Source organism: Corvus hawaiiensis, chromosome 26, assembly GCF_020740725.1.
Source record: "Corvus hawaiiensis isolate bCorHaw1 chromosome 26, bCorHaw1.pri.cur, whole genome shotgun sequence".
In the NCBI taxonomy this organism is placed as follows: domain Eukaryota; kingdom Metazoa; phylum Chordata; class Aves; order Passeriformes; family Corvidae; genus Corvus; species Corvus hawaiiensis.
Window position 1 is genome coordinate 24885461 of NC_063238.1, and position 27262 is coordinate 24912722.

Sequence of the window (27262 nt, forward strand, 5' to 3'; positions counted from 1 at the left end):
TTATCTCAGATACAGTATAGCTTTTCAGATATGAGACAAAAGATCTATTGTTACAGTCTCAGTGCTACATGTTTTTATTGTGAAGAATATTTTTAGAGTGGTCTTTCTGCCCTTTAGAGCTGCTTTTACATTAAAAAAAAAATTAAGAATTCTACATACATGGTCACGGATATTAGTCATTTTCACAGGGGAGGGAAGGAGGAGGGGAAGATGCAGAAATCCTCCTTCTCTTAGACAGTAGTAACAGTGTGAGGATGCCTCGTCCTCCTTTTTTTTACTTCTGAGATTTTATTGCTGGCAGCCAGATGTGCTGAAACTCCTGACGACAGCATCTATTCACTGCGTGTTTTTAATAGGCTTAGAGAAATATGAGTAGAGTACATGAAAGCAGCTCAGCTTCACACTTCAGCTGGGAATGCCCAAAAAGCTTACTGCTGTTTAGAATTCTTGCTACAGTCAGGAGAAAGCCGCTCGGGTACTAAATCTTCTACGACTGAATTAGAAGAATAATGACTGTACAATTAACTATCAGCCCCTGCTCATTTAGGCACAGTTTTTACAGAGATCAGGAGAAATATGGAACTTGATTGGCATATTTGTATTTGATGGTGTGTACAAAATAGATGACTTTTAAGACAGGTGGTGAAGAAAAATAGAAGGGAAAGAAAGAGAGAAAATGCAATTTGAAACACTGCGCCAGGTCTGCAATTCTGTTTTATCTCATTTTCATGGGGTTTTCTCATCCCCTCCAAATATTTTACAAAATGATCTTTTTGGACAAACGTTGAACAGCACTGGGTAAGTAGAAATGAAACATTTTTGCTTTATCATTTCTATTTTTATGCTGATGGCAATCTATCTGCATGCTTTTCAGTGGGGTATTTTATAATTGCACTCCTAGATACTAATATTTTTAGGGTAGCAGTGAGTCTGTTAGTGTTTTTATGTTTTATGTAAGGGTTTACATGAGAACTCAATCTGCAGAAATGAAGCCAGCAAAGATAGAATAAAATATTTAAGATGGTTATGTATCTTTCAAGTACATTAGCTGCCATTAGAAGCTAGCATTATTAGCTGTAATCCTTAAAGTATATTAAATATTCATAAACAAATTTGTCAGAGAAAATGATTTCTGTGTGGATATGGCAGTGAAAAGATTAAATGCTCAGAGATGTGTCTGTTTAACCATACATAATTTATTGGAAGATGCAAATTAGTAGTCATGCATACCTTTTGCAAAATAGAAAGCAGTTCCTTAATTTTAGAAGATTTAGATCCTGTGTGTGATGCTTTTCAATAATCTTTTTAACTGGCCAAATTATAGCTGATTAGTGGATGCTTTGCAGCAGGTCAGTCAGCTCTGTAGGGTATCCTTTTGTGAATAGTGTTATTTTGTGGGAATTAGAAATGATAGGGTGAAGTTGTTGTTTATTGGTGTGAGACAGTTATTGAACTGGTTTCTTAGGATTTTTGGAGGGGTAAAATGAATTAATTATGCCTCATTTCTGTGTCATTATTCAGTAAACATATTATAGCACCATTGTTTAGAACTTTTTCATACTGCTATTAAATATTAACCAAAAAAAAAATTAATAATTTTATCTAAGAGAGTGGGAGCACAGGTCAGGAAGAAAAACAATCCTGTAGTTTTTTATAAAGGTAGTGCACTGATGGAAACATTCTGGAAAAAGGGTGGAAGTAATAGGCAGAGACTATATCCAGCATTTTAATCTTCTCTGTCTCTGTGGGAAAAATCTTTTAAAAATGGGATATTATTTCTTAAATACAGGGATATTTGCACTTAATAGTTCAGAAATTTCTTAGAATTTTATTTCCCAGAATTTCGTTGTAAGGATTCTGTCCCTTACTGCTGATATTTCCTTTTAAAATATTTTAATATTTATTTAATGTTACTGTTCTCAAGTTCTGTTATCTTGGTTATGAATTTCTAATTAGGTGTGCAAAATTATGTAGCTAGTTTTAGCAATCATAATCACTGTTATGAATTAAGGTATTTTTAGGTATATATTAAATCTGTATTCAATGAAATTTTTCTTATGTCCCTTTGGTATACTGTGAAATATTTGAAGCTCTACAAAATGGAGCAATAATTTATGTATTATCAGCTGTGATTGTAAAACTGTGCATATTTCCAAGTGCATAGTTTCAGGCCTGCAGCAACCAACAAAGCCCTTAGCAACTGTTCTAATCAGCTACCATCCCAGTCCTGATTCCCTGGATCTGCTTTTGCAGATCAGAGTACATGCTTTTTGTAGATCAAGGTGCATGCTTTTTGCTAATTTTTTTTTACAGATACACGTGCATGGTGCTTTTTGGTGTTTTTTTTGCTTGTGAGACTTTGGCAAAAGCTGCATATGGTATCAAATCAAAAGACAGAGTCATTTTATTCATTTGTTGTGCCTGAGATTAGGAGTATATTTATTCTAGAAAACTGGCAAACAAGAAAGGATTGTTAGGAAACTGAGCCTCCTACCTATTATGGGCTGTTGTACTTGGGATGAGAATATTTCTGTATTTATAAGGAGCAATGTCATGTTTTTCTAGGTATCAATGCTTTTGGCCTCAAGAAAACGTTGTGCAATTTTTAAACAATATGCAGCAGTAATTGTGAGAGAATAATTTGTGCTTTCTCTGTCTTCTGACATTAAAGTTAGGTGAAAGTTTTTAAGGTAATTGAGTAAAAAGATTCCCTCATCCAAATAAGTATTTGTATTTTAAACTGGATCTTGATAAAAGGGCTTTGAAGAAGTCATCTATTAAATCATTAAAGTCATTAAAAATATCACTGGCATTTATTTCAGAGAGTAGTCCTTTGATTGTCTTACTGATTTAAAAAAAAGTGTTCTATTTCTTAAAAGTAAATCAATGTAGTATATAATTTAGGTAGATTTTTGACTTAAAGCTTTGCACAATAAATGTAATGCACTTTCTAAAAACTAATTGTTCATGCGTTAAGAGTTAATGCTTCAGAACTGGTGGTGTACCTCCAGCATGTAAAAGAGTCTGCTTTGATGAGGTATAATGTGGTCTATCTCTTCAGTCTTCAAAGTTATATATTTTGTCCTTTGATGATCCTTTCTCTTTTGAATGATTTTTTTTCTGTTTTTACATCTAAAAAGTACAAGTCAGAGTCCAGAAAGATAAAGGCTGACATTACACACAGAGTGATTAACTGCTGCTTTCACAAAGTAATAATGTGAAGAAAACAGGTTAATGCATACAAATTGTAGTGTAGATAATGAAATGTAAACCAGAAAGTCGTAGGAAATGAGGTACTATACAGGTAACTGTAATTGAATACACATTCCTCATAATTTTCATATCTATTCTTGGAGTTCTTGTTCTTCAGAAAGTTTAGATATGCTGAGATTTTGTTGAAGGAAGGACAGGTATCTTGGGCTTTGCTCTCTGATGCTATGCTAAACATTGACAGGAACACACATTAAACTGTTTTTTGTCATTTCCCATAAAAACTTTACATGAGTTGGATTTTTATTTGCATAGTTTGGCTTTGCAGTAGCTGATGTGAGAGGACCCAAATGATACTAAGCTCCTTGTGAGTCAGATTGATTTTAGCATTTAAATGGGCTTAGTTATCCCCTCCCAGAGCTTCTAACGGAGGAATATTGCAGCTGAGTTCTCGTTTGCCAGCTACAGGGCAGCACTTTCCTGTAAGATGCTACTGTGAGTGTAAAAGAGAGAGCTGGTTTGCTGGGCCTCCCTCCTGTTCCACACAGCTCTGTCTGACATTACCAACTCCAGCCAGCTGAAGCAGTAAGAGCTATCATTTTACCTCAAAATTGTGTTTCACTTGTGTTGGAGATTTTGGTGCTATTTCCTGGGTAGTAAGTTATTTTTTATTGAAAAATTATTAGAATGTTCTCATGTTGGGAAACCATAAGAATTGTTTTGCATTTTGAGCATTTGGCAAATAGCTAGTTTATGGAATAAATTCTTCATGTGTCCAGAAAAGAAATCAGTAGACCTTTTATGAAAACACACGATGTGCTTACACTACATCCAAATTTTACAACAGCATCTAAAGGAGGTTTGCTTGTTTTGCAGTCTAAAATTTGTCTGATTACTTTCAGTGACATACTGTTCATTCAAATGACAAAAGACAATGCAATAAAGTTTTAAAATATATTTTAAGCCTTTACTAATTAGATAAGCTGGATGTTCAGATTGCCATTCTTCATTTAGTGTTTAGTGTACAAATACTGTGCTGTCGGATGCTCTATTTGTAGCAGCGTGCTTTGCGAAGTCACAATTGCTTTGGGCGATATTCAGATTAACACATCACTGCATAATGGCAAGCATCTTTTGTGACTAAAATTGATACAAAGTGTACAGAGCACTATCAGTCCAATTTTGCTATTGCTGTTTATATTAGAAGCTTTTCTCAGAAAATGGAAAGTGGGGATTTACCTAAACTTGGTTTCTCACATGACATATTGTTAGGATTTTTTTACAGTTCTGTGAAAGTGAGTTTACTGTCAGCTTGGCCACACAGGGGCATAAGATAACTAATATATTCAGCTCAAAACCAGTACAAAGATTTTTCACCAAATTCTCTGTACAATAGAGACTTAGGAATTGTTTCATTTTGAAATGAGACGCATCTAGTTTAAAAAACAAATGGTATTTTCTTTCATTAATTAACCTTCAGTATTTTTGAAGACTCTTAAGAGTTTTCACTTTCGAAATCCCTTGGTAAGCATCTTTTACATAAATACACTAATTTTTAAAAGATTACTAAAATGCCAAAATAAATTAGCTAGTTGGTAATACTAGACATTTACACTGAAAATATTATTTTAGCAGAAACATATGATTTCTTCTCATTATTTAATTTTCTGTTTTGTTTCCTCAATATATCTACTAGGTATTTACCAAAGCTCCATTTTATAATGAAGCCATCAAATGATGTCAAGAATTACTGGCACCTAAAATTGTTAGTTTTTATGGTGTTAGTAATCTTTACTTTGACATTGAAGGAAAAAGATCATTTTTTCTTCCTTGTTTGGAAAAAAACTTGTCAGAATATTTCTGTAGAATAGATTTGAGGTTTTTTTTTCCCTGACTATATTGGTTCAACAAAGCAAGAGGTTTGCTAATATTCTAAGAGAATATTGCATTTTCAAGTATTGCTAGTTTAAGAGCCAAGAATAAAATCACCATAATGGTATTAGAACTGACAGTATATTGTCCATATTCTGTGATGCAATACTGCTGAATACTGTAACTGAAACTGCCTCTCCTCCCTTTTCAAAACTAGCTCTTCTATAGCTAACTTTAAAAATGTAGTTTGTTAAGATTTTCACATCTGCTCCTTTTTACCTCCCTACTAGATTCACAGAATCCTGTTTTAAGTATATTCCTCAAATCTGTAGCTGATGTTCTTTCTCAAATAAAAAATATACAGTGTTGGTAAATAAATTTATGTGTATTCCTACCATGTATTTTTTCCTTAATGAATTAAAGACATAGCAAAACTATTTCTTGCCCTTGTTCTTAACTGTCTGTGTCTTGCCTCAGACTCAATCAGAATTCTAAAACTAAGCTAATTCCAGTCCTAGATCTCTATATTACTGTAGAAAGGTTGTTCATGTCAAATAATCCTCTATCTTTTTTCTTCCTAAAATTAGAGAAATAAGCCATATTCAGGTGAACCCCTATGTGCATATATATGTATATATATGAATTTCTCTAAACACGAAGGGAAGGTTGGCAGCTGGGACAGCAAATTGTATATAAAAGGCAGAGAGAAACTCATACAGCTTTGTATTTAGTCTTTTCTGCACCTTTGCCATACATCCCTCACAGAGCACTCTTATGTCCTCTTTGAGCTGAAAATAAGTGTATCTAACTCCATCTATCCTTTGGCCCTTGATTACCTTCTTTGGGACAAAGTGGGACAAGTAGCACGAATTTTTGCGTCTTCTTCTCATGTGTCTGTTTCCTCTGGAGGAAGCAACTGAACATACTAACTTGCCCCAAAGCTATTTCTTTCTCAGAGGAAGTTCTGTATTCCATCCCGTCTTGGCAGCTGTTGGGTTTTGGGTTTGTTTTTAAGTCCCTATTTCTAGGAAAAACGATCCCTGTAACATTCTGTTACAGATATTTTCAGAGAGAGAAAAGTAAGAGATTTCCTTACAGAACCATTTTTCTTCCCATCTCTTCCAGCTCTGGAGAGAGATACCTTCTGTTACTTCCACCTCAATTGCTACAGATTTAATAAGGGGACATATGCTTCCTCCATGAATCTCACAGAGCTGTGGATATTTGCAGCCATAACAGGTTTCTCTCTATTCTCATTGTGCATCAACTGCTGTTATCTGATGATGGCAATAAAATCCTAGCTGGCATATGATTTTAACCTTCCACCAGGAAGAAGAAAGATGATGGATCAGAGGGGGATAATTTTTCTCAATTCAGCTAGTATGTTAAATTCACAAATTTAAATAATCCTAAATTTAGAAATGATTAAATATGCCTTAAAACTTGATTTTTTTTCCTCACCTGGATGAGAGCAACAGAAATTGAAGGTATAATTGAGTTACCAAGTACAACTTTTCGAAGAGAACATGTAAAAAAATCTCTTTTATTCTTGAATAACTCAGATGATTCCTGTCATTCCTCAGAACAGCCCAATAAGATGTGGGTATTATCTTCTTTTTCTGGAATAAGAAAAGGCAGAGATCATGATATTAAAAATGACTATGTTATTGTATAGTTGAAACATTTAAGAGATTTGTTCAATGACAAGAGCCCAGTATTTTATGGAAACTGCATGTTCCAACATCCAGAAATCAAGGTTGCTAGTCTTGACCCTTGAGTAGATAATAGGTGTATTTCAGGACAGATTGAGCTGAGGTGACTACAACAATAACTAGCCCCATGTATCCATTTGACTCTTCTTCAGGGTGCTGCCACTCTGATAAAACTGGTATGAGTGCTAAGCAAACCTGCACCATCCTGCCTCAGCTGAGAGTTAGTTTTTTGTATCAGTGTGTGGCAAAGTCAATACCTCAGACTGTTTCCTGTAGCTGGTCAGACTCATATTCATAAATATTTCATTTTTCCCACCTGCGTGGTCAAAAGCTCTTAGTGAGAGTCTTCACTAGTCCTTCTTTGCTCATTACCAAGTATGTTAAAAAATCACCGAATATTCTGAGTTGGATTAGGTTGGATATCAGAAAAAGGCTCTTCACCCAGAGGGTGGCTGGGCACTGTAACAGGCTTCCCAGGGAAGTGATCAAAGCATCAAGCCTGAAAGAGTTCAAGAAGCCTTTGGACAATGTTCTTGGGCACATGGTGTGACTCTTGGGGATGGTGCTGAGCAGGGCCAGGAGCAGTAACTATACTGCATTGTAGAAACATGGGGCTTTGAAGAGCAAAACTTTCCTTATCAGAAAAAAAAATGTCTTTGCTTTGTTCCTTGACTGAGAAGTTTTGCTGCTGTTCCTGCCACAGTTATTTATTTACTGAAGTAGTGGAATGAAGACCACTTCTGTTGGTGTGGCTCCGGACACTTCATTATATTTTTCTCTTTTTTCTTTTGGGTATAGTATGATTACAGGCAGAAGAAGAATTAAAAGGGAAAACAAACTTTTTAAAACCTCTAATATCACATCTTACAGATGGACAAAATAGCACAAATAACTTTGGAATGTTTGGCTGTGTAGGTCTGGCTAAGCTGGGGAGAATGGAAGGGAGGAGTATTGCATATTGCAATATTGCATATTGCTCCTTTCCTTTCATGTGCGATGGGACTGTCCTACCAGTTGCTAACTATGGACCCATCATCCCTTTAGATTTCTCAGGAATATACTCTTGATTTTGCACTATAAAGCAGAATGAAAGTTTACTCATAGAAAACACTGTGTTTCAAAATGGTTCAAGAAAGATTGTTATCTGAGCCTCAAATGATTTGTAAGGTTCTGAGAAAGGAATAAATGAATATAAAACTGAAAAATTGTGAAATCTGAGATTAGTTTTGGAGGTAACAGCATGATTTTAACTTTACCTTGAGGTAAAAGGTTTGAAGCAGAAGCTGGGGGTATTTCAAGTCCTTGGCTTCACTTCAGCATGTGCTTTGCAATAGGGAGGCAAAGTCAGCCTTCTGAACGCTGCTTTTGGATTCTGCTTTCTTGTTCTGAACCCAACAAGGAAAAATTATGGGATAGAGAAATGAAATAAAAATGTTGTCCATTGGAGAAATTTGTCGCGAAGTTGCCGAAGTTTGAAAGGGATTACAGATTGAAATGCTGAAACATTAATTTTATTTGTTTCATAATAAGAATTGAGTTGGATATATTGTAATTCAAAGTGAATTTGTATGGTGTCTTTATTTATAAGAATGAAATATGTCTTGATTAATACAGTTTATCCTTGCTGCAATATTTGAGTCATCTTTCTGAGTAAGATATATTTTCAAATTCCCATCTTCTGGTATTCAAGGCAATTTTTTGTCATGAAACTTCATCAATATTTTGAATAAATAAGTTTTAAGCCCTTGTCTCTTAGAAAGTTATAGTCACATGTATCATAATAGGAACAATAACCTTTAATTGTTAACGGTATACAAAACTAAGTTGACAAGCAAGTAATGCAATTATAATTGCTTTAAGATAGTTTTTATAATTAACCTATAAAATAGGACATATAGTCACAGGGAAATGCTCTAAATGAAAAAGTTTAGTGTGTGGTTTAACTACTGTGCACCAAATATAAGACCTTTTGGCATATGTTATGTACATATATTTGTCATGAATAACAACACATTTAAATATTAAATAAATAGTAGAATAATGAAATAAGAATATTTCTTGCAAGTTTTTGTATTTTTTTCCTCTATATAAGTTGTTCAAAGTATTTTTAAAGTGACTGAAGGAGATGACAAATAAAACGTTACTAAAAGATGGAACCTCAGAATTTCTGGAAGACTTTACACTACAATTATTGATTTATTATTTCTCATCCTACAAAATACGTTTTCAAGTATAGATATACAAACTTAATTAAAATACCATTAAAATCTTTGCCTGAAACAGGGTGTTTAAAATCTCTCCTCTCCTCTTGCCCTCTCCTCTTCTATACACCGATGTTTCTCTTTACATTTCTTGATTTTCCTAATATTGTATTTTAGGTTGTTGCTCCTGTGTCTTCAGATTGCTATCAGAACAAGTGCATTTTGTGTGGATTTGAGGACCCCAGGGGTAGTCAGTCTTCCATTCACTTAAGGACCTTCTTTTTTTCCCTGCTAATGGTGGCATTGTTCTGCTACAAAATTACATGAACAATGAGTGTTTTAGGGAAAAATCAATTTTTTTAGCTCTTCTGTATCACAGTGAGTCTAACATAGTTTGATCATTATTTAAATAACCTACAGTAAAATCTTCTAAGTGCCCTGTTTGCAAGAACTCTTCCAGTAAGACATGCTTCATCTGCCTGTCATACTTCGGAAGTTTTTGAGAAGTGTCAGGGAGGACAGAAAAGATTTTAAAATGCAGGAAAGATTACAATATAAAAACCAGAATAATTCAAATTATCTATGTGCACAAATGCTTGCTTGTGCTTAACATGTATCTTTAATGTTAAAGTTGCTCATTTGTAAGACACAGCACAATCAGGATGTATAAGGACTACTTGCAATCATAATTCAAATCTCTTTTTTTATAATAAAGCATGAGAAGAAAGTATAGTGTTGTTCAGTCAAGGAACCTGGCAGGTACAGAGGTCTGAATCCTACACTTGCCACTGTCAACATCTCCTTTGTAGTGCCAGGAAAATCATGTGAACTTCACAGCTGGAGTTCCCAGAGATATGTCTTATTTAATACCGCATGTGCATCTATGAATTTTAATTTATAAATATTTGCAGAGGACTTATATCCTGGGTGTGTAAGCATACAGAAAATGAAAGTACAAATTAAATTTTCTCTTTTATTTTTGGAATTTAGGTACATCGTTAGACATTAGAACATGTGACAGAGTAGCTTAAGTACCTTAGAGATACACAAGGATTTTGTGCCCTGACCTTCACTTGCACCCTTAGTCTTAGCAGCTGCAAATTGTTTCATATTACTAACTAGATTGTTTCCTTACATACTGCCAGCTACACAGCTGATGTGTCCTCACTACAGTGAGTTTTTTTCTTCAGATAGGTCTTTCAGAACTTCTGTACAATTCAAATATTGAATATTATTCATATACGAATAAAGCAAATGTATTCACAAAGAAATTCTTATCAGTGTGAGGATATATAGTAAGCATGTTAAAATTGTAGAGTCATAGAATTCTTTAGGTTGGAAAAGACCTTTAAGATAATTGAGTGCAACTGTTAACCCAGGACTGCCAAGTCTACCACTAAATCACGTCCTAATAATAGCAATATGATATACAATTTATTATATTACATGTAATATATGACACACATATTAATAATATAAATGTTGTCATGTAAGTGGAGACACTAAAAAATTGGGTAGCCATACAAGCTACTCAGGGACTATGCTCACAAGATTGCAGTAGTGTACAAAAAGGCCCTGTTTTCCTGTTAAGCACAGACAGAACCTTACTTTTAATTATTAATTAATAATTATTTATGTGTTAATAATTCTGCATGGAATTTTGTGTGGCCTCATGACAGTATACTGGTGAAAAAACTGCAAATCTACATTTTTGTGGATTTTATTATTACTTCCATGCAACTAATGCAAAAGGATTTTTACTTGATTTTGGTCTTTTGATGTAATCCACTATGAATAAGTCTGTATCTTGGAGTTAATGGCTGAATATAGAAATAAAACCATTTCCTACTTACTTTTAGTTGGGAAAGTTTCAGAATAATCACTGGTATCTAAATGGTATCTCAAAAATCACTTTTTTTCATGGAAGTTATGAAAAATACACTAGTTGTATTTAATTTTGATCACATATGGGTGATATCTGAACTGCATTTGTGGCATATAGAAAAAGTCTGCTGCATATATTCACCTTTGATGGGAGCAAGTGGATATTGAAACAAGAGTTTAGATCAGATTGAGAACTAATCTCAAATCTACTGCTCCTTCAGCTGAAGTGAGATGAGCTAATTAAAGGGAAGAAAGAAAAACGTATCTTTTAATATGTCTTTGGCAGCACATCAGCTTTACTGAATCCTGGGAGTTCCATTATAACGATTCCAAATTATGAGTGATGTGCTATTGATGTGATATAGTTTTGTCTCCAGAAAATAATGTTAACTTGCATGAAAATGTGTAGAAAAAGTGGACTGCAATGTAAGGAGTGCAACAGGGCGGAGATAAGATAGGAAAAGTAGTTTATTTTATAGACCTGTTCACAGAGTTGCAGTTATTTCTGTCTCTTGCCTATCTGTATTATTTTCCTTCTCCTTCTTTGGTGAAAAAATGCTGCAAAATAATAGAGTATCTCATTAAATCCTATTTCACGTATCCTCATGCAATGCAAAATTTAAACTGTGGCAATAGAGTGGAATATTTCATTATCTCCGTGTACCTAAGTAAGACATTACAGAAATTAATTTCTTTCCTTATTACTTTATATGGGATTGAATCAAAATTTATTACATGAAAGCACTTAATTAAAAGTCCAATGTCTTTGTTTGTTCATATCAATAGCTAAACCCAAATAACTTAACCTTTTTTTAAAATTTTAAAATGATTTTGCACTAATGGCCATTGGTAGTTTTTTTATTTTCCAGAAGAGAATGCACTACTTTAAGTTATATAACCAAAACCAAGAGAAGGCAACATTTTCTCAGTCTAATAAATTAATTACAGAATTTTTATCAGCACTGCACTGGATTAGTCTATGTACTGAGTAGATCTAGAAAGAAAATTTTATTTTCTATTATTTGATAGGTTTTGTACTGAATTACTTCTATACAGTGCTATTTTAGAGCATGCTTTAGCAAAGACTGAACTAGATACACTAAATAAAGAATTGCTACAATCATTATAATCTGAATGCACTTTATACTGATTGCAAATTGACTTGTGCCAGCATGAAACTGATTTTATGTTCATATATCTATATACATCTACAGAAAAAAAAGAAACAGTCGTAATAGAGACCTTTGCATGTAGACCTAGACTTTGCCACTACTCAAAACTTACTGTGAAGTCCAATTTAGAAGCATTACTAAAATGGAAAAAGGGGGTTCTGAGAGCTGTGAGGGAGAATAGTGTCAGTATCACAGCAGAAGTCTGTACTAACTGCAGTGAAAGCATAGCCTCCATTTCACATGATTGTATTTTCTGTCTATGATATACTTTATGCTGATTAGCTGTACTTTCTGCTGCAGGGCTGCTGCATTTTATTTGTGATATATAATGATGTATAATAAATAAGGCAGCTTGAATATTTAACCAGAAACAATACTACATTTATGCAGGTATCCATATATTATCATGAATTAATTATGGTTCCATAGTTAATTGGTAATTTTTTTTTTTCTTTTGAAGGAGAATATTTAACTTTGTTGCTTGTATGAAGGAAAACAGTCTCAGGTATTCCTAACATTCTCTCAGGAAAGTTAGACTTACCTGAGTATCTTGAAATCTCATATTTAATCCTGTAAAATAATATTTTAAATATGTACAACCTGGGTCTAATTTTTTTTAAAGTCTGTTCAAACAGTACAAGGAATAAGGTATTAGAATAACTTTTTCCAGTTTCTTTGTAACTATATAAAAAAAGACTGCAGCTGGCTAATGCTGCTTTCCCTGAATCATTATGGATCTTGATTAGTCAATTATGATTTTTTTAAATCTGGTGATTTAATTATTTTAAGTTTTATATTTGGAAAGAATTTGTTAAAAGAGGATTCAGTATCTATTGTTACAGAATGATAGAATGGCTCGGATTGGAAGGGACCTTAAAGATCATCCAGTTCCTACTCCCCTGCCATGGGCAGGGACACCTTCCACTAGACCAGGTTGCTCAATGCCTCATCCAACCTGACCTAAATGTTGTTGTCCTCAGTAAATATAACACAACAAAATAGGTATACACTTTGCCATAAAATCGGTATCCCTCCCAAGTATCCTTATATTCTTCTGTAAACCATCTTTCTATATATTGATGAAAATTTTAGCTTCTACAGAACTAGTTGGAAAAAGGAGCTTTATATTTGAACTCTTAATGATGAACAGATATTTATTGTATATAACTCAGAAGCAGAGCTTGAGGTAATATAGAAAATATTTTAGAAACAGCAGTGAACTTCAGATAAACACCATTTGTAGCATGGCAACTTAAATGTTTTCCACAAAAAGTCCACAGATGCCTGTTGGGGCTGACCATGACTGGTGGGTTATCAACTAAATAAAAAGTTGTGAAGAGTGTCTTCGGTTTTCTGTAGTATTTCTAACTGTAAAATATAAGGGGAAACATGCTATCCTACACATCTCCGAGACCTTGATATTTGGATCAGTGTGCATAATTCTGGACATGCATTTTTAGCAAATCTGGATTTCAGAAAAAGCATAAGGTAAATAATTTCAGAAAAGAGTAATGAAGAGAGATGGAAATATGTCCAGGCCAAGTTGGTTTAGCTAGCATTTAAAAGAGACAGATTAGCAGCAGCTATATGTAGTGATTACTTATATCACAAGAAGAAAAAAGATTTATTTGGGATATTTTAAAAAAAAGACATGAAATGTGGTGTAAAGAATGGAAGGCTTTGACTGAATGCCCGTGCAAATTTCTTAACCTACCACTTTATAGAATGAATCCCATAGGAAATGGTATAAGCCTTAAATTAGATTGAGTGAATTCTAGAAAATGTACTGTGGGGAAAGATCTTTCATTGTCATGGAAACAAACTAGATTATCTAATAAACGTTTTCCATCTCTAGCTGTGTTCTATTTCTGCCATTCACTTTCAGGTGAATTTTGAAAATGGAGGTATTTTTGATTATTTTCACTGTCTGGCATTACAGTATAGTATACAACAGCTGAGATTTAAGTACTATTTCAAAAAGTTTACGCTTCATTGAGATCACCTAGGAATTATTGTTTACAAAACATAAATGCCTAATTAAAACATACGGACTAAATTGCATTAATAATAGAGCAAATACTGCTATTACTGTTCCTGTTGTTTTCTGCATCATGTGACCCTCACTTCTATTATATTTTTCTAATTGTGCTGTCTCTCAGTCCAATGCAAGGCAAGTCAAAGAACTGAAATTAAAATTAATTCCTCTTATTTATCCTTCATCTAAATTATCCCTTTGACAAGAAAGACCTTGTTTTCAGAAAAATGTGTGTGCCATGTTTGTATGTTACCTTTCACACAAGATTTTATAAACTATTTGCTTGGAGGATTCTCTGGAGAGTAATATTGCAGATGAAATGTGAGCTTCTTCCCATAAGGTTAAAAATGAATTTGACCTAGCACTAATCTAATACTCTTTCTTCCAAAGAGGCAACTGCAACCTGATCACGAGAAGTTTGTAGTTAAGGCATCATCAGCAGTTGTATTTGCTTAAATTCCAATTATATATTTAGTCTATCTTCACACGACTTAATTCAGAAATCAAATATCAATATAAAGAAGTAGCAAAAAAATCCAGGGACAGAATATAGAGATTCTGAGGGCATTCTTAATGCTTGCTACACTTATCTGCAGTTTCTAAATTTTCAGCAGAAAGGTTTTAGCCTTTGCATTGCTAAAACAATTTTCAGTTATATAAACTTTATGAGTCAGACAGTGTATTTACTAACACATGAAATGGAGCTTATATTAAAAGTTCAAAATCTGGAAGGAATATTTCAAAAGCTAACACTGTGCTTGAGAGGCTGGTATCAGATAACAAGAAGGAAATGAGGCTTTTGTCTCACCTGACTTCATGTGCTGATTGGAAGTACCATAGGCCTCGAGTGAAATCAGTGGAGACATCAATATTTTAGGGCAGAATCATGTGACATGTTTTAGGCAGCTATGTTAATTTAAGTGTATGGCTGACCTGAAGAGGTGAGGCAGTAGTAGCTTCACTGTTTTGGGGAACTCATTTACAGAGGGATGTGAGTGCAAAGGATGCAATTACTATTCCTTGAAAATCTCCTTGATGCCTAGATCCCCACTTCATGCTCCTGGCTCACATTACCGTCTTGCATAGATGCACCCAGATTTGAATCAGTTGTCTAAATGACGTCAGTGCATCCTTCTTATAGAGATTTGAGTGGTTACTTTGGCATAGTAATGCATGGAAATATTTAATGATAATATAAAATCTGAAGAAAACTGAAGTTGCTAAAGAATAAGTATTTGTTTATAGCACTAATAATTTCTTTATTTTTCCTTAGGCAAAGCAGTTCCTTCTACTTAGATCCTAAGATTCATACAGAGAAAAGAAATCATGTCTCAAATAGTGTGATAGAGAAATGCTATCCTTTTCTGTAGTAGTTGATATGTAGTATGTATTAAAAACCCCTTTGTTCTTTCCCCTAGCTACTATGGTTGTTGATAGGGGCAACAGTGCTGCTTAGAGAATGAACATTAAAATTTTATTATGTGAAAGTTAAAAGAAATACATAATATAAGATTAATTAAATTCAAATTACCACAGCCTGAGTCTGTGAAAATTAAAATGCTGACTGAGGCTACTCAAATATATCTGTTGGAATACAAAAAATCTTTGAATGTTCTTTTAGTGAGGGTGCAAGCCTGCAGCAACTTTTGTTTATCCTTGTATGCTTTGAGAGCAGTGGAACTTTTCAGGAGGTAAATTTATCAAATTTTCACTTCAAACACAGTGTAATGTGGTTTGCCAACGAGCTGTAAATGTAAAGCTTACAAATACTGTAATACTTGCCATAGAAGCAGGTGATTTTCAACTAAACTATGTATCAATATACTGCTCTCAGAGTTATTTTTTCAAACACCTTCACTGTTTAACACCATTCAACTTCCTGCACTTTACAGAGATTGATTTCTAAACTGAAACCTTCAAATATAATCTTGCACAAAAAAAAATCAGAAAACATTTCAGACTCATAAAAAAATCATCATATTCCCAACGAGGGTACATTTTAAAAGAGTCTATTTCGGCTTATTTGAATTTCTTTTAAATCTGTTCTGCATCCATGGTAGCCTAAGGATAACTACAGTGCTGCCTACCTTTGCTTTTCTTATGGCTGTCAACAGCAGCTGTTCCAACCAAACGACTGAAAGGAAAAAGAATCAGCACAAAATATAGTCACATTTTCCAGAATGTTAATTGAGGTTCTGTGCACAAAAAGAAAAATAATAATACTAATTCATTAAAATTAATAAGCAATGCTTGTCAGATATTTATTTGTCTAAGAAGATGGTTGCGTTGATTCTGATTGTGTTTCAAGAATAGCCACAGGAGAAAAATGTAATGTAAACGTTTAAAATTAAACTTAGATTTATCATTATCTGTTTATTTCTGTTTTAACTTCATTTCATCTCTTGTACTACAGTTTCCAGAAATTTCTCTCTTTTTTTTTTCTTTTTCTGTAAAGTAGAGGCCACATAAAATTTAATTGAATAGCTCTGAAACGCTGTCCAGAGACAAGCACAATTAATTCACTCAAGTAAAAAGCATACTTCACCAAATGCTTCAGAACACATATCCAACTGCACTGTCAGACTGTCTGGATCCAGTTAAGTTTTCTGTTCAGTCATCCAGAGATGCATTGTTAGACTGTAAATTATTGTAAAAATTCATCAAGGATATTTTTCAGAATATATATACATACACAGCCACACATATTTTCAAATAGATTTAATAATTAAAAAAATTTGTGACTGTCCTAAAGAAGAATTACTTTTTTTGATATTTGGTGTACATTTTGAAAAATAAATAAATATGTGTGCATCTTGGAAATCAAACGGGTCATAGAAATCTGTGGGGAAGTATGTAGGTAGTTGATAGATCATGGACACGTGCATTTTAATAACTCAGTTTGCATATTTCATACAGTTCTGAGAAATTCCTGCCAGTTTTGCAGTGGCTTGTCACCTAACAAGCATGTGGTACTGTATGAGATTCCTGAGTGAAGCACTCTGATGCAGTAGGAGTGCCCAGAAGCAGAGGACACTCAGAGACCTGAAGCCAGCACAAGGCACACTGACCATGGACACGCACACACACTCATAGAACCCTCATAACAGCTTAGTTAGGGAGTGCACAGCTGCAGCCTGGGATCTTTTTTTCCCCTGTTAGTGGAAGAATAAGGACATCCTAGAAGATGACCACAGTCAAAGGCTCAAAGTTGAGAGACATCAAGCAGAGCCCTCCAGGCAGTGGTCACTACTTCCTGGAAGCACCGAGGAGGGAGCAGATGCTCCAGGCAAGGGAAGCAGGAGATGAGGGAACGAGAGTACATACCAAAAATGCCAAAACCTGCAAAGAATTTTCTCTGCTGGTGATATGGCCTGCTTCACTAGGGCCAGGAGTCTGGTGAAATGTTGGAGCAGGGGCCCATATTTGTTGTCTTAGGTATCCCATATACGCTTAGAAACAAAGTGCTTCAAATTCTCAGAATCCTACATCTTCTAATTTGCTATATAAGAATGGTTAATGATTAACTTTGCATTTCATTTCTCACTTCATGAACTACTTAGTAAGAAATTTTCATCGTTCTCATACCTAAGTTCTTGCAAGGAAGCAAGATGATCTTATTTTCTCATCTTTGACTCTGCACCCTAAGCGTAGTCAGATCCTATTTTCTGATTTTAAGCTATGGTTTATTAGAAGGTGGGACAAACAGTTGCATCTATTTTTCTCTTATATGTGTAATGGGTAGTTATTTATGCACATATGTAACAAAATCTGGCAGCAGCACATTTGAAAAGATATCATTATCTCTTAGAGTAAGAACAAGTAAGTGTTTCTGTCTCAGTTCATTTCCTGTAAATGTAAAGCTTACAAAATTTCAAGCAACAGAATATGTATTGAAAGCAGGCTGTTGATGTGGATAGATCTCATAAAATTGAAGAAAATAAAGGAATCTTAATAGGTTAATAGCAAGAGTACATATTGAGTATTGGTTTTACTTTGATACACTGTTTTATATACTCCCTCTTACATAAAATCTTGAGATTTTGATAACTGCAATTAAACATCTTAACTGTTGATATGGAATGCATAAAATTTACTTGTTAAGCACATTAAGCAATATGTTGTAGATAAGTTCTTGTGGGAGGATACAATAATATGCAATATACCAGGTCTCTACTGATGGACAGTTTGAGAGAAGATATGGGAAAAAAAATATTATGGTGTACCAAGATAGGTATTGTCCAGCTTTTTGAGCAAATGGGCCAAGTTTTTTATCTTAAAAATATCATCAGGTCACATACATAAATTGCAAGTAATTTAGTCTAATCATGCTTTCTCCCTCCTTTCTAATCATTCCTTCTCCCTCTCTTCTGCTCAAAGGAGCTCAAAGGAATCCTAAACTACCAGTGGAGTCTTAAGCTACCAGTGGAGTCTCCTTCTATGAATTCTCATAGTTGAAGATGTTATTGGAATTTTAAAGATACCTGTTAAACTTTAGCCTACAATACAAGTAATCTGTGTTATCAGCAGGTTTTTTCCTATTTTTCAGCTATTGATGGTAGTGTGGTAAGTTAAGGTTCTAGCTAGAGATACTGAAAAGTTACCTTCCTTCTGTTTTCCCCTGTTTAGTGGGTTAGCATCCAAGGCTGGGGGGGAATGGTGGGATGGATGAAGGAATATTGGTCAGAATTCTTTTTATGAGATTGGTCTTGATAACCTGATGAACAGGATCGTTGTCAGAAGCAGCATGAGAGAGACTGGACTGATTCAAATATTTTAATTTAAATGAAATTGTTTATCTGAAATGCATTCTCAGACTGTAATAAAACATACTAATAACAGATGAAGGGACTGAGTGCACCCTCAGTGAGTTTGCTGATAACATCAAGCTGATGCAAGTTGATGCATGAAGAACAGGATCCAGCCAGGGGGACCTGGAAAAACTCAAGAAGTGGGCCCATGGAAATCTCATGAGGTTTAACAAGATCAAGTGTTGGTGCTGCACCTGGGTCAGGGCAACCCTTGGTATCAATCCAGGCAGGGGGAAGAACAGACTGAGAGCAGCCTTCCTGAGAAGGACTTGTGGGTGCTGGTGGATGAGCGGCTGGACATGATCTGGCAAATATGGGCTTGTGGCCCAGAAAGCCAAACATGTCCTGGGCTGCATCAAAAGCAGCGTGGGCAGCAGGGCAAGGGAGAGGTTCTGCCCCTCTGCTCTGCTCTGCTCTGCTGAGACCCCACCTGCAGTGCTGCATCCAGCCCTGGGGTCCCTAGTGCAGGAAGGACATCGACCTGTTGGAATGAGTCCAGAGGAAGGACACCAAGTTGATTAGAGGGATGGAATGCCTCTTCTATGAGATTAGGCTAAAAGAATTGGGATTGTTCAGTCTGGAAGAGAGAAGGCTTCAGGATGATCCAATTGAGGCCATCCAGTACCTGAAGGGAACCTACAAGAAAGAGGGAGAGGGACTATTTACGAGGGCATGTAGTGACAGGGCAAGGGGGAATGGCTTCAAACTGAAAGAGAGTAGGTTTAGATTAGATATTAGGAAAAAACAGTGTGAGGATGGTGGGACACTGGAATAGGCTGCCCAGAGAGGTTTAGATGCCCCATCCCTGGAAGTGTCCAAGGCTGGGTTGGATGGAGCTCTGAAAAACCTGGTCTAATGAAAGGCGTCCCTGCTTATGGCAGGGGCATTGGAACTAGATGATATTTAATGTCACTTTCAATCCAGACAGTTCTATGAATCTATATTTTTGGGTTTTGATGCAATAGTCTTTGAGATTTTCCTAAGGATTAGAGTAGGAGTATGCGCTGTTATTATCAATTATGTGGTAGCCATTTGTCCATAGATTAGAGATGACAAGGTAAGCATTGGCAACAACAAAGCTGTATCACGCAAATATTTCCTTTCATTTAAAAGAAACTCCATTCTCTATTTTCACTGTTAGAAGATTAATTTCTAGGTTAGAAAGAAACTAGATCTTGATGTTTTTTCTAAACTGCTCTGAGAACATTTAATTGTAAACATAAGTTAAGTGAAAAATGTCCATGCAACTCTCTATTTTAAATAAAAGTATTTTAATAATAATACAATAATAATAGTGGTCCAGCGTAAAAATTATTTTACTATTACTTTGCCATCCATAAATAGATCATTAATTAATTAATAATTTGGTAATTATTATTGTATAAATTTGCTGAGCACTACTGTATTCACTGTAATCTTGTACAGTACTGTAGCTCTAAGATGCTCAAATCCTGACAGAAATAATCACTTACAAGTTGTGGAGGAGAGTAATAAAGGACACTTTTTTCCAACACAGTATATTGTAGAAGTGGTTAAATGATACCCAGCTGGCCTCAAAACAGTGCAGTCAATATAGTCAACATGATGGATTTAATGAAGGGGAGTGAAAGAGGCAGGGAAGAATCAGAAGGCTTTTTGCCATGATTTTGGCATAGGAAGAAGCCTCTCTGTGGATATCATAAGTGAAGTGCAAAAAATCTGTCACCTTCTCAGCAGTGTATGACTTATTATCATCATTATGGTTATTGTGCTAAGTTATAACGGTTACTGTAATTAAATCTTACATGTGAGAAAAGAGAAAGAACTGAGGAAGCTCAAGCAGGACTGGAGGTGAGGTACAGTTTGGAGCAACAACAGGAGTATCTGAAAAATTGAATGGATTACTGACATTTCAGAAACTGCTCATAGGAATGTTACAATTCCAAAGTTCACTCATGATAGGGATAAAATTCTAAGACAATTGGGTAGAATACTAATAAAGGAACAATAAGAATTTCAAATGGGTGAGTTTGACACTGGGTAGTGGCTTGACGAGTCAGTACCTTTTTTTTTGGTGACTTTTGGTTTGTGTTTCATGATTTACTTATTTATCCAAAATTCTGTTTTTCAGAGAGGTGTGAATATAAATCAAGTATGACCAGATTCACCCATGTGGGAGATAAGTGTGAAAAATATTAGTAAGGTCATTAACTGTAGCAAGTTTTAGATTCAGGTCTTCCACAGGGATTTTCCCTCCCGGGAAGAGCTTAAGAAAGCTCTATAGTGGAGTTCAAAGTCTGGAAAAACTGCCTTAAAGAGGCTAAAGATGTAGAATATTTAAAGAAGGTGAAATATTCGCTTGGTAATATTTGATAGGTGTCTGCTCCCTGGAAAGTTTTCTTAGGTGCAACAAAATCCATCAGCTGCAAGGAAAGCAACATCTCAGACTAGAGTAAGTTGGAAGTTTTGTTCTAGGATTTGGAGATTTGACATCAAAATACTCTAAATCACAACTGAATATTTTTCAGAAAATTATTTTTCAACTTGAATGCAATTTATGGTTTTGATGCAAGAAATCTTCTAGTCTTTGTAATCTGAGAGAGAAGTTGATAAGAATAATTCCTTTACAATGTAATTTATAAACTAACTAAAGATATATTTATAAGTAACTAGAGGAGGATATAAACCTATGAAAATCTATATCCTCAGAGATTTGATACAAAGGAAGATAAGGACGACTGTAGTAAATGTAAGGGAGTGAGTGTCTGGGTGGGGATAAAACTATGTTATATAGGAGGAGAGTGTTAAGTGTGCATAGCAGTAATGCAGTCTGCTTATGGACTCATGGCATGTCAAAGCTGGAAATATATAAGGCAGCACGGTCATCTTATAGATCTTTTTCCCCCAGGTATTCCCATGTGAAATGGTCAAGTTTATTTCTTGTGAACATAATATTCTTTCATTTTGTTGCTTTATCTATCTAGAAGAACAATATCAACAATAACATGAAAAAGCAGCAGTATTAATGGAGCACAAACTGGTGAAAAAGATTTCACTTCTGAAGCAAAATTTTTGAATTTAATATTTTATTTTGAATTTAACAATTTATCTTGATAATAAGATATTATACACAAGGATGTTTTTTGAATTTTCTCCTTAGACATTGGCTTTGTATGACATTCATGTTTTTCCAGTGAACCAGACTATTGGATTTCAGAAATTTTTGCTCTTCTTTTGACATCCTTAGTAATGCATTTTGTAGCTGCTAGCAGTCAAGAACATATATTTTAATTCAAGCAAATTTTCCATAGCAGACATTTCAAGTAAAACTGATTTTATCATTAATTCTTCTTTAAAACAAGTTTTAGGCTCAGTTATCTTACCTGAAAATATTATTTTAAATCTTGTTTATTACTTAAATATATACTACTGTATGTTTTGTATTGTATTTATTACATTCCTTATGTCTAAATTTAGTAGTAGATATGGTTTCTGTGCATTTTAAGAAGCTTGTCCAGGTGGTGTGTATTGTTGTTTCACAACTCCACCACACAGTGGTGTGTACTGCTGTTTCCTATAGCCCCCATCAAACTATTTATGATGATTCTCATGAATTTGTTTGTCCTTTTATCAGTTCATCTCACAAATGTCAAGGCACAATGGACTCATGGCTTTTTATTGTTTAGAAAATACTCGTATTTCAAGCAACAGCTTTCATTACATTCCATTCCATCATAGTCTTTCCAAATCATTCCAATCCTAACAGTGTTATTGTTAAAGAAGCACACCTCATAATTTGGTTTCCATTTCCATGTATTAGATCACGTTACTATTTCTTTTAAATCAAGAAAGTACGTATTAGGAAATTTGTTTCTCATTTGATAAACTAAATACACTGTGTTGATGGAGTCTGTATTAAGTGATGTATTCCCAGTGGTTGAACCATGCCTATCTGTACTTCCTGCTGGAGTTCAATCATTAGATGTGGACCTGATTTTCAAAGGCAGTTGCAATATAAATTTAATATAGTAATACAAATTCTGTAATGAATTAAATTTCCTCAGTTCTTATTTATAAATTCAAGGATTGTACCTCTGCTCTTTCTTGAAAATGGAAGTGACCACTTCTCAATTTGGAGACTTCCATCCTAATGTTATGACTTGCCTGTTTTATCTAGCTGCTAAAATTTGCAATTTTAGCTCTTCTGCAACATGATTTTTGAAGTTATTCCTCCCTTTAGTCATTTGGTTAGTGCCATCCTGACGAGTTCATGCTTCTTTGGGAGATATGGAAATGTCAATGTGTAAATAACTATTGGCACAGCACCCCCAGTGCTTCATGGTCTAGGAAATCACAGTTAACACACCACCTTGCTCATTGTGTAGCCCGTTTGAAGCTACTGTGTATAAACTCATAAAGACAATCATTACAAACATTAGAGATTTCCTTGGCTACTGATGGAATGGGAAATATTGTGATCATACCACCTGATATCACCTAATATCAATATATCATGGGACTTCCTTCCAAACCAAAGGAGAGCAATACTTACTGTGTACAGTTTCTGTCTGCCAAATGAAAAAATTTCTATTTCATAACAAGACTCATAGAATTGTTAGAATTCCTGTGCACTTAATATACTTGCAGAAATACTTCATGCCTTTCTAATCTCATCTGGCAAGGGATTTTCCTTATATATTTTTGGGTCCATTGCTAGGTTTTGATAACTTCTAGTTTTATGCTGATTATTTTCATCTTTCCCTCTTTTCTGCATGTTGTATTTGTGTAACTGCTTTCACTTACCATTGAAATAAAGGACAGGTGCTAAAATGTTCTTAAGAGTAATAGATCAGAATTTCCAATTTTCAGTTCACGTTTTTTTTCCGTCGTTAGATTTGGTTCCTGATTTGAAATTGTTTTCAGCTTTGGCATACAGATTACTCTATACCCCATTGCACTACAGACTAGGACTTGACTGTTAATCATATAACAAATACAAAGTAATTATGATCATTTGTACTTAGGATGTTACTCAGATTTAGTTCTTGCTCTTCATCAACCTCTCACGATAGTATCTGTCTTCTCTTGATGAAGTATTTTTTTCTCACTATTGACAGATTTCTAATAAAGTTCTAGGGATGTTTTGGCCTTGATAGCCTGTGATGTCCAGTATGTGACATATGTGCTTATTCTAATGTTTCCCCATTATTGAAAAGGTTTTGTTTTGTTGCTCTATAGGTTATAGTCTATAGTCTTAATGAATTTGTCATTTACCCAGCTCGTGTGACAGCTTTGTAGATCGACTGAAGCTCAACAACCATACGTGAATGTAGTACAACTGATTGATGCCCGGTCACATGGCACAAAGTGTGCGCATGATGATGCTCATGTGTGGCTGGGAAATTATAGCACGCTTGTACTCTGTCTTTTGTTTTTAAATGTTAAAATGTTTGAGATAATTTCTCTGAAAGTTATTCAGAGAATGTAAAATAGATAAAGCAATTAAAGGGAAGTAATTTAGAAAAGTGAATTATCTGATTCCCATTCAGTGACATGAATTGTAAGAAGAAATGAGTCTTTTTTGAGATGGCGCATTTATTCTTTAAATCCACACGTAGAAAAATGCTCAGTCCCAAAATGTGATCAATAATGTCTTCAAAATTAGTCATTAGGTCTTCGTGTTCTGCAATCATCTGTAACCTATGAAGGAGTTGTGTGGCAGTGTCATTAATTCGAATATATATCATTACCAGTGGCAGAAGACCATCAGGCAATAATTATAGTTTGTAACACAACTTTAGAAGGCAGTATGGCGTCCAGTTGTGTATCTATTTCTCACTGATTTTTAAAAAAGTTTCCATTATATTCTCTCAGCAGAGATCATCAGGGGCCATATCTATCTCTTGAATATTTATTGCTCTCTGTCTTTGGACATACTTGTTTGTCTCACTCTTTGGGCTGGATAGCCCTTAAAACAAGTATGTGAACAAAATGTGGTTGCATTCTTTGGCAGTTTACTTCACTGACATCTTGAACAACCTAATCTGACAGTTTAGAGGCTGTCCAAATACCTTGCCTATACTTTTCTACTAGTGAGAAAACCAGCCCTTTATCTGGAATGAAATTGAGTGGATTAAAATGCAAAGGCAAGCAGTATTTTTTTCTCTAAGACATTGTTCCTTTGCACAATTATTACTTAAAGCTGCCTTCTTATAGCCATAGTAATATCTGGTAGATATTTTGCAAGACTGAAGTTTGTAGTGTTTTACTATGTGCTACAGGACATATAAAGAAAATGTCCCTTAGGTCACTTTCCTACTTCCCTAGTATTTGCACACTGTTAAGTGAAACAGCCTATTTTTCTTTCTGTCCTTTTCCTTTAGGCTCCTGTCTACTCAGGAAAAAAGCCAACAAAGCAACAACCCACGAACCTTTGCATACCCCTAATGTGAAAAAGAATCCTTTTTGAGAGAGAGAGAGAGAGACAGAGGAAAGACCTTTAAAAACTAAAATGGAACGTGTGTACCCTATGGGGAAAAGTGCAAAGGTGATTCCTTTTAAAGTTTTCCAAATCAATGAGATCATGTAATAAAACTTACTAGAACACTTACATTCTTACTGCATAAAGAGCTCAGCCAAGCAGGGCTATGGTCACATTTATTCAAGAAACATTCAATATTGCAGCCTATAAAACAATTCTTTGTAGTTGAATTGATCCATTTACTCAATACACTTACTCTGACTTAGCGGTACAGTCTTTGTTTGGATGAGAACCCTTTGGCTCTTCTCAGCTGGGTTGTGCTGCTAATTAGTGTCTTACCTTCAGAAATGTATAGAGGTTCTCAAAGGAGATCATATATCTTCAAATAGAACATAATGTGAAAGGTACTGTAGTTGAGTCCAATCCCTTTCATTGCTGTTTAGGATGCACACTGATACTTTTGAAAGGTTTCCAAAGTACTTCATGGTACAAAGCACTGTGGGTTGCTTTTTTCTGTTTGTTTGTCTTGTCATTTCTTTTAACACACAAAAAAAGGAGACATATAATGTGAGATTTCAAGGAAAGGGAAGGAATGACGAAGAGCTTTACCAGTATCATATAGTTTTGAAAGCACTCATCAATAAGAACACCCAATGAACTGAAGAAGTAGACCATACTTCATACTCCAGAGAAAGAATAAGTAAGTCCCTGGCAATCTGACATACCTAAAATTCTTTCTTGACCTCAATTACATCAATTAGGCTATCCATGAAAGGGTAAAGAAGACGCAACAATGAGACAGCTGAGATTTTTTTCATACCATCTGGAGCATGCTTGTCCTCCTCTCAAAAATCTGTTGCTAGATAGAGCCAAATTCTCACACATCAGTGAAAACTAAAGTCTAGCAAAACTAAAATCAAATTATGCTTCTTAGAAACAAGAATGTGATCACTGAAAGCCACAAAGTGAAGGACTAGTTAATAAGATGGTGGAACAAGTAGGATCCAAGCCTTGTTTTTCAGCATTTCCTTGTGAATGTTAAACAGTCTTCTATGTGCCTAAAACTAAGGTTTGTATTTCTGTATCTTGGTCAGATGATACCTTATTTAAAAGTACTGTTTCTGTTGTAAAACAATGCAGATTTCATGCTTGTATTACTCTATTTGGAACACAATCACAGAAAAATAATTCTTAGATGATTAGGTTACATTTCAGTTTTTAGTCTTAGTTTATTCATGACTTATTTGTATGTATTTCATCTTGTTCCAGCATTATCCTCTTGCTAAAGTTGTTTCTTTCTCTCAATATTTATCCCTAATTACATACATGGAGCCGTAATATTCCCTCTTGACTTTCATTTTGCATAGCTAGATAAGCCAAACTATTTTAGTAATACTTTTTAGTGAAATTCTCTATTTTCTTAGGCATTCCAGTGGGTCTTTGTGACTTACTTTTTGAAGGTGACTCAAAGGTAGTCTAAACAGTCTTACAGTGCATCATACAATGTTACCAATACTTCTTTCTTTTGCCAGAAGTAACTTTCTGATTTGTCCTAGAACCGTGATTGTCTTTTTTGCTATGTCACACCTTTGTATTATACTACAACCATGCTGTGACTGGCCACTGCATGTGTTCTGCATTTGACTTAGAAACTTCTCCCTTGCCTCCTCTAAAAGCTTCAAATACCACATAGTTTACAGCAGAAGGGTTTGCATTTAAGTAAGATTCATTCATTAATATTAAATTTTCCCACTTTCTGTTATTGTGCTTAATTTTTCATATCCAGAAACTCTCAAATTTGGCTGATAAACATGAATCATTCTGGACTGCTCATTTCTGTGTTTAGTTTCTGCCAGACACTATATAAGTTTATAAAACGACACTCGTGTAACCAAGCTTTATGACTAA

The 27262-nt window shown here is 34.7% G+C and overlaps 1 protein-coding gene across 47 annotated transcripts in view; it reads left to right on the plus strand.

Annotated features, from left to right (window-relative positions):
• The window catches only part of RIMS2 (regulating synaptic membrane exocytosis 2), a 456084-nt gene that overhangs the window by 139570 nt on the left and 289252 nt on the right, over positions 1 to 27262 (plus strand). For 11 of the 47 annotated variants that reach the window (XM_048329147.1, XM_048329173.1, XM_048329161.1 and 8 more), the window contains exon 1: positions 236 to 798. The exons of the other annotated variants lie outside the window; for them this stretch is intronic. In XM_048329147.1, coding sequence (XP_048185104.1) covers positions 677 to 798 — 122 coding nt within the window. In that variant the 5' untranslated portion in view covers positions 236 to 676. Of the gene's footprint in view, positions 1 to 235; positions 799 to 27262 lie in introns of those variants that run through there. 47 annotated transcript variants of the gene reach the window in all.